General features: G+C 46.4%; 1 protein-coding gene across 2 annotated transcripts in view; it reads left to right on the top strand.

Annotated features, from left to right (window-relative positions):
* The window catches only part of scube3 (signal peptide, CUB domain, EGF-like 3), an 82,989-nt gene that overhangs the window by 44,501 nt on the left and 25,973 nt on the right, over positions 1 to 12,515 (top strand). Inside the window, exons 6-9 of one of the 2 annotated variants that reach the window (XM_076042196.1) lie at positions 705 to 821; positions 4,898 to 4,945; positions 9,873 to 9,989; positions 12,038 to 12,160. In XM_076042196.1, coding sequence (XP_075898311.1) covers positions 705 to 821; positions 4,898 to 4,945; positions 9,873 to 9,989; positions 12,038 to 12,160 — 405 coding nt within the window. The remainder of the gene's footprint in view (positions 1 to 704; positions 822 to 4,897; positions 4,946 to 9,872; positions 9,990 to 12,037; positions 12,161 to 12,515) is intronic. The other variant, XM_076042197.1, reaches the window with a different exon arrangement.

Below are 12,515 nucleotides of genomic sequence, written 5' to 3'. Positions count from 1 at the left end.
CCCCCTGTTACACCATCACTCAAACTCAATTCTTTAGTGGCAAGGACTAAAATATTCAGTCCGTGACTGAGTAAAACTATGAGGGCGATAAACATAATTAACACGGCTGAAGCAGTGAATACATAAATGGATGCGTGTCTTTTCTAATGCTCTGGCACTGATTTTGATTGATTTTGTTGTGTGTGCGTGTGTGTGTGTGTGTGTGTGTGTGCTGCTCTGTCCACACTGAATTATCTGACAGGTCCTGAGTCATGAACACTGAATTTGCTGACATCAAATTCAGCGACGGGCTTCAGTATTCAGTGTTTCACAACTTCATCCACGTTGTCCTCTGAAGAACATAATTCATATGTTTCTCTACTGGCTTTTATCTATTTAATAATCAACCCACAAGTTGAGTCAAGTCTAGGCCTTAATGGCCCAGTGTGTAACATTTAATGGGAACTACTGTACTTGCATGAAAAAAAACTGAAAAATGTTTTTTTTACGTCAGATAAAATCACAACAATTATTAGATTGTTGTTTTCGTGCAGTCATAATAACAGTAATGTTAAGATCAAGTGATACATCACAAAAAAAAACAACAACTACCGCTGACAGTGTCTGTTGTCACCGGCGGGGGGAAAAAAAGGAGAATAAAATGGGACGTAAAGTGTTCATCACTCCACCCCTGCAGGTCATTTTAACTCTGTCCTCTTTGATAGTGACTTGTAACTACGGCAACGGCGGTTGCCAGCACATCTGCGAGGAGACGGACCACGGCCCCAAGTGTTCGTGTCACATGAAGTTTGTGCTGCACAGCGATGGAAAGACTTGTGTAGGTGAGTCCTCCCCCCAACATCACCCCAGTGCTGGCTCCAGCTGGTTGAGACACGGTGGCTGATGGGTGAGGAAAATTGTAAATTCGTCCATGAAATGATGAACTCGGCATCCAATTTCCAGCAGCAGATGGAATTAAAATTTGAAACAAGGCTTGTTTGTGCTGAAGTGCACGTTGAAGTGCACGTTGAACGAGTCTTCGGGGGGGGGGGGGGCCTCCCCCCTCGAACTGTGACATACAAGGACAAAAGGCTACCGACCACTGTGCTTCTCCTTCACCTTGTCCGGCTAATGCACCAGTAACCTCTCAGTAACGTCCCTGCATCTGCTCTTACCCTTCCTCCTCCTCCTCCTCCTCCTCCTCCTCCTCCTCCGCCTCCTCCCCCTCCTCCTCCTCCGCCTCCTGCTCTCGCTCCTTGCCCTCCCTTTTACTCGACGCTGTGCAAGTGCTCTCTCCATCCCACCAGGTCAGACGCACTCCCACTATTAGGCCGCGGGTGAATTCCTCTGCTGCTTCCCGTTGAGGGCCAACTCGCACAACTGACCTAACCTTCTGCTGGCATTCATCAGTGTTTGCCACAGTTGACTTGGCTCGAATAATAATAAAAAAAAATAAAAAAAATCATTCAGCCACTCAGGCTTATTGAACCTTTTCCGAAGGGCGGTCTTGCAATCGGAGGGGACTCGTCCAGGCTGGCAAAGTCAAAAGCGCAGCGCTGACAAATGCATTAGTCCGTGCAGAGCTGCGCCGGAATGTCATTGACAAAGTGCGTTAATAACCGCTCCGCAGGTATGAATGTGAAACACATCATTGCGTGTGACCGTGATGTCCATACTCCCGCGTCCCATTTGAACCAACAATTTTGCCTCGCTCTTGGCAGTGAGAGTGAAATTGAATCCTATTCGAATTGGACAGCGCACGGTTCGCATTGCGACGCGGCAGACTCGTTGAGGGGGTTGCTCGGTTCTGGTGGCTGCTAACTTTGAGAGCCTGCTTTTGGGGCAGCGGTTGATTAGCTCAGTGCGTCTGCTCCCCCTCTCACTACGGCCGCAGCCCCGATGTGAGCCAGGCCAGTGTCAGTTTCTGGTCAGACAACCTCTTATTATTGTCGTGCCCTGCCAGGTCAGGAGGATACCGCAATGTTAAACCGCAGCCAAAATTATATGTCTCTGACTGACTTTTCTTTTTTTTTTTAAGGCAGAACAAATGTACGTTTGGCTCGCCAGATTAGTTCAATGCCGCATCGTTTAGCATCTCTGAATTCTCCCCTCACGTCCGGGCTTGAATGATCGCTCCTCTCTCAGACATTCTGGTAGTTAATAAAACCTCCATAGGTACTGCACCAAATAAACTACTGGAAGGCGTGTGAGCGCAGGCGGCGTTGTATACGATTCACTTACGCTGCCAGAAACTCCAGGATTTGCTGCCCTGCATACCTCAGAATATATTCAACAGTCATGAGCGATCAATCTTTCAGATATTGCAATTTTTAGGAAGACAAAAGTGAACAGCGACGCTTCAAGCTGATGTGCCCTTATCTCTCGGGCAAGTAAACATATGTATTTTTTTTTTTTTTTTTTCGATTCAGACAAAAAAAAAAGACGCATCAGCAAAAAAAAATCAATTTCATCTCTTTCAAGGTCAAAATAAATGGTTCCACGCTGAACTGCGAGGCTGTTTTTCAATTCCAATCTAAACATCACAAAGATAAAGCATCGTGATTGATAATTACTTCTTGCCCACCGCTGTGGGAAATCACTATTGGTGGAGGTAGTCTGGAGGGCGTCCAGTGGAACTCACATTCTCATGTTAAGCCTCACATCCAGTGAGGAAATGTCACTGATTCAAAGAGCCCCTTGCAAACCTTTCCCAAAGGAACGAGGCGCATTATTGCAAAACAGCTTTTTTTTCCCCCCTGGTGAGGGCTGTTAGCTGCTGCGCTGCTCCCTCTGTCCTATGTGGGGTCTTCTCATATGTATTCTGCCGCTGATTTGTTTGGTGTCTGTCACTCCATGCATTATAATGCACATCATATCCTGCTCTCTTTTGAGGTGGGGGGGCCGGGGGGGTGCTGGATCTCTAATCTTCCTGCCTCACCTCTGCGGATATCATTCTTTCATCGGGCTAGAAATGTTCTCTCTCTCTCTCTCTCTCTCTCTCACCCTGTGTCTCGCTCTTGTCCGCACAAACAGCCGCGCCCTGGTTAAGACGTTTGCGCGTTTGACATTTTTCGTGAGACGCGCTGCATGTTGAGCGAGTTCAGATATAAAAAACAAAACAAAAAAAAAAACAAGCTCCCGTCATGTGGAAGCGTTCGTGCCGTTAGCGCAGCAAATCATAAACACTCGCAAATAGCAGGCAGATGCAGGCATGCAGGAGTTCAGTCGTCTGAGGAGTTTGCACACGGAAAACGCAGCACGCGTGATCCCGCGCATGCCAGTTGATGTGGTGCACACGCACGTATCCGTAACACGCTGTTTAGGGTGGTCTTTGCATTGGACCCCGGTGGGTCTGGGTGCTGCATGCTGAGACTGGGACACGCCGGTCGACTCGTGCATGCTTCCGAGCTGTGGTGCTCCACAGGCGACGTCAAAGTGCTGCTTCACTGTCAAGCACCAGACTGAAATAGTGCACTCACTGGCAGTTTGCATAGACTGACCTGCAGCTCTTATGCAGAACAAACAGACTTTTGCTCATTTGCATTGTGTATTTTGGAGTGATGGTCCTTATATTCGCCTCGCCCCCCCCCTTTTTTTCCTGCAGCAGCAGCAGCAGCAGAAGCAGCAGCAGCAGCAGCATCAATTAACGACTACAACCCGACTCAGACGGTGCTCTCAAATTTGGTATAACAGCCTAACAACTGTAATTTGGAACTGATTCGACCATAAAACACGCCATAAAACGCAGGAGTGAATCTGGCTGTCCCGCTCTTCCAGGTTGCAACACTAACCATCGCCCGCTCGCTCGCTCACTCGCCCGCTCTGTCTGTCTGTCAAGGCTCGCAGCGCTTCTACTAACTAGCAGAAAGCTTCCTCTCACACAGTACCAGCAAGCGATCTTCGTCTGCACCATGTGCTATATTTACTTGCATGACTGCACGCTGTGAGGTAATACTTTTGCCTTGAGATGTCACTCATGTCATCATTAGTTTGTGGTTGAGACTTGAAAAGAGCGATCGCTCAAGTTTGCTCTGTTCCTACCAGTCAGGGTCTGTCTTCTTCTTCTTCTTTTTTTTTTTCTTCGTTCAAACCACATAATGCCATTCTCTCATGTCAATGTTGCGTCGTGCCGGCTGCACGGATGAATAATAACAACTTGTTCAATTTAAGGGAAATGATCAGCCGCAGCGTTCCGAGCGCCGCAGACTCTGGGGCGCGGTTTCCTGTAAACTCATTTCTAAACTAGTTGCGTAGACGTTTGCGGTCGGCTTGAAGTATCTTGCAAAGGATCGAGACAAAAGAAGAATGAGAGCAAGACATGCAACGGTCGAAATGGGTCAAAGTGATAACCGCAGCCAGCAGATACTGTAGCTGCAGACAACTATGATAATGCAAAACTGCAGCTATAACATTATACAGTTTAGGGGCATTTCACAGTTCTCAAATCTATTTGTGGAAGATAAGCTTAATTAAAAGAGCTTGTGTTCCACCTCCTGGAAATGTGTGACTGACTGAAATGGTATTGAAGAATTAAATAACCCTTTTTCTGCAGTTTTTGGATTACCAACAGTCTGCAGCATCAGCATCAGTTAGCGAAATGAATTAGCTCTTGCACTGATTGCACTCAAATCCCTTGTAGATGACTGAGGTTGTGTGTCCAGTGACCATCTGCTTCCTCCTTCACTCACTACCTGAGATTTTTCCCCAAAAAACTGGCACCAGGAAGTTTGCATCCATAGTCCAAGTGTGACCGTGCTGGCGTCAAGTGTTCAACTCAGCTCGCTTCCTGTCCACTCCGAGTAGTTCCTGTCATGTGCTCCTGCTTCAAATGAACCCGCCGATGGACACGCACATGCCGCGTGGTTCAGTGTACGCAGAGCTCAAGTGGTGTTTTTACACTGTGTGCGTATGTGTGCAGGGGAGAGGAGTGTCCTGTCCCAGGCAGCCCCCCAGCTCTTCCCCAATGGTAAATATATACATACATATATGTTCCTCTGACTCCTCTCTCTGGGGGTCTGGGTGTGGGATGTAGAGGAAGCTAACCTAGCACACTCTGATTGGGCCCTCTCCCCTTCCCTTGGGGGGCATCATCCTTCTGACCCTTGACCTCTTGACCCCGCCTCCCCTATACACTACAACTTTCCTCTTTCCTCCTGTGAATGCCCTCTCAATAACAGCCACTGTTGGAGTCCAACCTTTTTAACACAGCCGCTAACTCGGAGCCTTTCACCCAAAGCGAGAACGTTGTGCGACAGTCGGAAGTTTTACGAGGCCTGATAATGTGCCATCGTGTGCAGTGGGGTGAATATTAGTTGTACATTTACAGCTTTCCAGTGTATCCCTTTAATCACCGTGATCTGCACTTTTACCCCACAATCCTAAATTCAATTTAAATTGGGATTGCTAATGAAAAACCTCAGAGTGCAATTTGTCTCTGACCTCATAAAGAATTGTGTGTTTGTGTTCCATTTCCAAAGTAAGACCTCCAATAGGATTTTTGCTCTTAAGTGGTGTCTTTGGTCTGAAAGGTAGATAAAAAATTCTGTAACTAAGAGGTTATTTGAAGTTATGAGAGAATTTTTCAGAAAGCCAGTTTTTCTGCATTTAACGATCACGACATGCGATCAAAATCTGCACTTTTCATTTGCCAGCAGCCTGTGTAATTACAAATGACATACATTTTACTGAGAAGACTTTTAGGCAGTCAACAAAAGTATTTTTTGAAATGAGCTGAAGAAGCGGAATCAGGCGTGAACTGTTACTAACGCTCGGCCTTGGTGTTCCCGAACTGAGTCGTCACGGCCTATTAGCCGAGGGAGCTGATAACGTGGCCGTGATTCACTGCTGCCTCATAAAAAGATAAAGTCCAGAATCCCTTTTAAATGACTTTGTTCAGCTCATGCGGTCTGGTGTCCTAAATTGTGAAAGTTGCTAATGCTGGGGCAGATCATCAGCCCTGCTTTATTCCCGTCCGGTTATTTCTTTTATGCATTTCTTTTTTTTTTCCAAGACAATGATTCCTGCATTTTTTTTTAAACGAGCAACAGAGAACCTCGGGCGAGGGAGGGAGGGAGGGAGGGAGAGAGAAGGGGAAGAAAAAATGCAATACTTTTTGGTTTTGGATCGCAGTTTTGTTTGAGTGTACTGTAAATGAAAAATAAAACACATTGTGCTTTATCAAACCTCGATAGATCAAAGAGATTCATGATTTAATTATGCCGTGGAGGAGAGCCAGGAGGAGGTTCGCTCTCCGAGGAGCAGCCTCTTCAAGGTACCGGCGCAAACAATAGTGATTTCAGTAACTGGATGCACCGTACGAGCACTAACTTCCCCACATACTTCACCGTTAATGGCCTGGCCTATTTTTCATTTTGTGTCCCAGTTTCCCCGGTTTTGTTTTATTTCTCACAAATAGCAACATTAGTGGCAGGGGACATTTTTTACATCCTCCATTATCATTTCCCCCCGCACGCTTTCCCGTTAGTGTACCATAAGAAAAAACACCTCTGCGGTTTCATCTCGCAGTTGCACCTCGGGAGAGCACGAGCCGACGCTATTATGTGCTTTAAATTATTGAGAGAGCGTTCACCTCTAAGCTTTCTTTCTCACTTTCATCTGATAACAAAGGTATCGACCAGCTGAGTAATTTGATTCCGGCTGCATGTGTTTTTTTTCTGTTTGCTCAAGAAATCGCAGCGTTTTGTGTGTGTTTTTTTTGGTTTTTTTTTTAAGCCGTGGATTCGCAGGAACCCGAGGCTTTCGCGGTACTTTTCTCCTCCCTGCTCATTCCGACGGGATTTTTTGTTTTTGCAAATTATTGTTTGGGGTGCGGACGTTGACGACGACGACGATGATGAGGAGGGTTCAAGGATGGTCGTTAAAGTCGCGCTTCTGTTACAAAAACCCAGTGGCTTGAGCGATGGAGCCACGTGTGCCATCTGAGCCCCACCCACCTCCACCACCTCCACCCCTATCCACCCCCACCCCTCTACCGTATGAAGCTCACGCTGCAGAGGCTCCGTAACACTAGACCAAACACTGACGCATCACATAGAGTATTTACAAAAGTCTGCCCACTGTTACTGTAATTGCGGCCCTCAACCTACTTCCCTGTATATGCAACCGGTGCGCATCCCAAAACACGCAAAGCCCAAACACATACCGGGGCGTGCGCCTGCACCGTCCTCAGCAGGGGGAAAAAAAAAAATTAGAACAATGTCAGATTTTTTTGTTTTTTTTTCTCTTTAAACACGATCATTACAGTTTGTTGGCGAAGACTGCCTGACTAAGCGTTTAGGAGGCAAGTCCCGACACTGCCTGATCCTCTCGCCTGCCAACCGTCTCTGCTCTCACTTTGCAATTATCGCAAAGCCGCATCGCCGCGCTGCATCGTGCCTGAGTTGGCAGTGGCGCACGAACCACCGACACGCCACCACCGCTCGGCCCGATACGGCTCGATTAAGAAATAAGTGCGGCTTTGGTCTTGAAAAACCAGTGACCAGTGACTCTTTGTCCCCCAGTGCAGGTTTTGCCATCGTGACCTAATGTAGGAGCAAGTGACGGAAGACCAAGCTGGAAAAACTCGGAGCGCAGCTTTAAAATGACGTCTGGGTCACTTTGGATATTTGTCAGACAAGTGTGTGCTGAGCTGTTTGTTTTTCCAGCCAATTTGGTCTAATTAGTCACTAAATTGTATGAAAAAGCAGCTTGAAACCTTGAACGGCGTTCACCTGACTCGCCAGATGGAGCATTTCCCCAAGTCTGTCGGATTCATTTCATATATCCATCTGGAAAAGAACAGACAGCTAACATTTGGAATGGAGGGCCCTTTTCGGAAGAAAAAAACCCTTGAAACAGGTTTTGATGAGCCTTCTGTTTGCCACTTTGAACGTGGGCCAACCCAACGTTTTGTTGTTTTTCACCACCAGCTGAACAAGTTGGAAACACTGCAGACTTAATGTGTGTCAGTGCCCCCGTGGCGAGGCACAATGTGCCACTGTATTTAACTGAACTCGGAAAAGAAGGAGCCTCTCGTGTCTTCGGCTCTTTGCTTCTTCTCTTAACGAGGGCGTTTCGCCCGGCGCCGAGAAACACTGCCGCCACCTCGGTCTCCACAGTGCAGCGGCCTTTGTTTGAAGGACCGCGGTACTTTCCTGCAACTCAATCATGGTCTTAGCGACCACCTTCCCTCAATACCCAACTTTGTTTCAGCATTGATCTGGGAGGGGAAGTAAAAAAAAAAAAAAAGAAGATTTAAACTCTGAGCAGTGCAGCTTGCCTTGCAAAGTCGGCACAGCATAAAATGAGCCTTGACTGGGTTGGCAGCTCAGTGGGTGGGAAGAAAAGACCACACTTTTTTGTTTCCTCGGGATTGGCATCATTTGAGGGTTTGTTTTGTTGAATATTTTTAGCCAGAAAATATTCAAAATATAATGAAATGTTAATTGCAATCACTGAAACTAATACTTATAGTTATTACAGATTCAAATATTAATCAGAAAATAGATGTTTGTATATATTTCCTACATGTTTTAGTTCAATTAAAAAGCCTCATTAAATTTATACTGACTCAGTTCACTGACGCACTTTTTCTTCAACTATTGAAGGATTTTTTCAATTGAACTCCACCCGGTTGGATTTGTTCCAGTAACTTCATGTCTCACATTTCAGTAACAGCAGAATCATTCTGCAGCTCCTTCTAAACTGCTGCTAATAACTGAAACCTCAATGTGAACTCCTCCTGAATTCCTTCGGTTTTCCTTTTATTTTTCCGCCGTCCAGCCTTGAGTGTGGCGCGGAGAACAAGCTTCAGAACACACCAGATTGGCGGCTGCAGGTGGTGTCATTTAAGATTCTGCTAAGCGGGACAAAGTGTGCGCCACTTCGCTCCGCTCACAAACCAGCATGGATCCATCCCCGCTTTTGTTGCCTCGGGTGAGCTGCCATCTCTTTGTCAGTGTGAAGTCTGAGGCTCGCCCAGCTGCCAGCCGCCAGCCCACTGTCTCTTGGAAGCGGCGGTGATCTGTGCGGATGACCATGAGCCTTACAGTCACTTCAAACCTTTTTTATCTTCTTCTTCTTCTTCTTCTTTCTCCCCCTGGCAGGTCACAATATTGTTCCGTAAAATACTCTTTTGTCTACGAGGGTGAAATAAACAATTACGGCCCCCACCGGCCAACTTGATGAGAGAACAAATTCTTCCTGCTCGCTCCCCGAAAATGGAAGCGGAATTTGTCACTGTCTCTAGAAGAGAGACCCCGGTCATCCTGGCCTGACTGACTGCCCCCCTGTTTCAAATCACTCCTCCCCCAACACCACAGCCAGGTAGCCGAAATTGCTTTTTTATCCCCAAAATGCCTGCAAGGGTTTTTTTTCCTCTTCCAAAGCGGGAATAAAAAAAAAAGAGGTGGTAGTTTTGTCCACAGTCGCAGTCGAGGCTCCTGATGCCCTGCAGCACAAAGGACTTTGAGAGGTTGCGCATCATCTTGACCAAAGAGAAGCAGACGCGGACGCGTCTGAGCGTCGCAGGCGCGTTTCAGGTTCTCCTGCGCCGCTTGTAAAAGTTTGGATCGACTGGCTTTTCATTATTCACCAGCCTCTCCTCACTTCCCTCCCTCTTAATGTAAACCGGCAGCCGCATTTCTCTCTTCGATCCCTCGCTCCTCTGACGATCTGAAGACCTGCTCTCCCTCTTATATCTCGCTGCTGTCTGACTAAAATAATGAATGCTGACTTTTCTCTTGCTTTGTCTTATGCCTTTTTTTTTTTTTTTTTTTTTGGGGTAACACCACTATGCATGCGCGCTGTTAGCCGGGGAGGAATAAATGGGTCGAGGCGAGCCATTGTGCACTCTCCGTCGGCCACGTCTGACTTAAGTGTCTGTTTTTCCGCAGAGACCTGCGCGGTGAACAATGGCGGCTGTGACAGCACGTGTCACGACTCGGTGACGGGAGTCCGCTGCAGTTGCCCCGTCGGCTTCACTCTGCAGCCGGACCGCAAGACCTGCAAAGGTAAAAAAAAAAAGAAAAAAAGAAAAAAATGAAATTATCACAGCATCAAGCCCGGCAGCTGTCACAGAATCAGCCTGCCGCTCGTGGCGCCGCCAGTCGCAGCAGGGCTTCCGTCTCCACCCGGAGCTCGCCAGAGTGATTATGAGGGAATTTATGCACGGCCGCACTTGCTGTAAGGCGATGCAGCTTTATTTGGGTTGCACGTTTCACACACAAGGGCAACGCAAGGTGCTTTAGAGAAATGAAATGAGAAGAAAATAAAAACAAAAAAACAATCAAGGTCGCAGATTTAAAACTGAGTTGTAAACCTCCAAAGGAAATTACTAAATAGATTCTTAGTATTTAGGAAATAATTATTTTCATAATGCCTAATCCCCCCCCAGTAATAAAACTGCCATGATTGAACATGGCTGAGTACCTCCAAGTGCTTCCCTTTCTAAAGTCAAATATGACCTTTTCAGTTTTCCGCCCCCATGTCTGGTGACTCAGTTCTCATTTGTCAGTTCTTGATTGTTCTTACACTGCACTTCGAGGAGTAAGAAGCAAGTGGAGCCATGACGCTAATGGTTTTTCGGTGCTTGGTTCCAATCACACGCTTAACTTCAATCCAAGGGTGAAAAAATTAGTACATGGCTCCTTTAAATTAGTCCATGGCTTGCTAACACAACTCAAACTGAAAGGAAGTGTGATTATGTACTAAGAAAGTATTACAGTGTGGAATACTTGCCTACGATACCGCAGTGTGTTAGATTTAGCTCTGTAGTGCAGTGCAAGCAGAGACTTGAGACCTGACCTGAGGATGCAAATGCCGCAATGCCCTGAAGAAGAACGACTCGAGTCCTGCGGCATTTTCTCACTTGTTATTATTTCTGATCAAGTAAAATGTAAACAAAATGTGAGACTCGTATACTTCAAGACCTATTGACGCAAACGCTGGGTGCGTGCGCTCGCTCGTATACGTGCCCTCGTGCATACATATGACTTTAAGAAGCATAAAGGCAATCCACATTTGCATAAAAGTTGAGGGGGAAATCTGTCAGACCTCTAAAGCTGATCATCATTGCTAAAGGTCTGATGGAAGTCTGTTGGCTTATATTAGTTTTCATTTGAGATGGAGATGAGGAAAACAAACTGTGCCGTCTGTGGCACAGGACGACACAAGCTCGGTGCCGACCAGACACTTCTGGGGAGTGCAGGCGGAGCAACGGAGGGATTATTCTATTCCATTTCTGATGGAATTTATTTCAAGCAGATGATGGAGACTCCCTCTAGAGACGCCTCATTTGTGACGGGGGGGATTCAGAATCAATCAGCGCGCCTGCCAGAATCTCCAAAGGCAGAGTGCCATCAAAGGCGGGAATGAACACATGATATATCGATTGGCTATTGGCTCCAGAAATAAAGGGTAAGATCGGAGCGATGGGAGGAAGTTGAACGATGATGATGATGCAGAGGCCCCTTCCTGCACGAGGCTTTACTGCGCCAGAGCTGCATCCCATTAGAGTCGCACACAAACTCTCTTCAAAGGAACACTTTTTGAAGTCCGTCGGGCTCTTTCCAGTTTATGCAAATGTGTCATGGCAGAAAACCAGCAGTGTTTTTTTCTTTTTTCTTTTTGTAACACCAAATAGTTCTGAGTAATAGGAAGTCACCCAGTCCCAGAAACAGCACACCGTTACAAAGCCTTTTATTTTTTCCTGGACGTCAGCATTTTCTACATCGCTTCATTTTTCAATTTCCAATACGTTTAATGTTTTCAGGAAAAAGAAAAATAACTTCTGAAAATGCATCTGGTGAAACTTCAAAAGCGTCATGAGACCCGGCTTGCCGTCTGTTTGCTGCAACACAAGCAAGCAACCAAAAAAACAACACTGTGTTGTTCAAATAGCTCCTTCAGTTATTTGAATACTACTGCAGAGGGAGGACGGCCTATCACTCAGTCTTAAATTGTTCCCTTTTTACACAGATTTGAACCGGAGCTGTTCTTTTGTCTCGGTGCGTCTCTCTCATGTTTTCATTTTTGTTCCCAATAACTCTTTTGTCCGCAGACATCGACGAGTGCCGCCTCAACAACGGCGGATGTGACCATGTGTGCCGGAACACGGTGGGCAGCTTCGAGTGCAGCTGCAAGAAGGGCTACAAGCTGCTGACCAACGAGAGGACCTGCCAAGGTGGGCGGCTCTCTTTTTAGCAGATTATGGCCCCCACAGGGCAGATATGGTCATTTTCACGTTGTTTTACAGCCGGCGGCAGAGACCTCCCACCAGCTCCAAACCCAGACCCCGGCTTGTTTGCCTGTTGTGCTCAATGGCAGGGGTGGCAAAAGTTCTTCTTTATGTTCTGCACTTAAGAAAAGGCACAGATCCTTGTGTTAAATAAAAAAAAAAAAAACAATCTTGTCAAAGTAAAAGCACTGATTGAACTTCATTACTCAAGTAAAAGTAGGAAAGTATGGGATCTGAAATGTTGTGACCTGTCAGCTATTATTGGATGGCGACACTTTTAACATAATATAATAAAATAATA

The sequence above is a fragment of the Nelusetta ayraudi genome, unplaced genomic scaffold (genome assembly GCF_046127955.1).
Source record: "Nelusetta ayraudi isolate G7.1 ecotype Tasmania unplaced genomic scaffold, CSIRO-AGI_Nayr_v1 ptg000070l, whole genome shotgun sequence".
NCBI lineage: Eukaryota > Metazoa > Chordata > Actinopteri > Tetraodontiformes > Monacanthidae > Nelusetta > Nelusetta ayraudi.
This window is presented reverse-complemented; position numbering and strand designations above follow the sequence as displayed.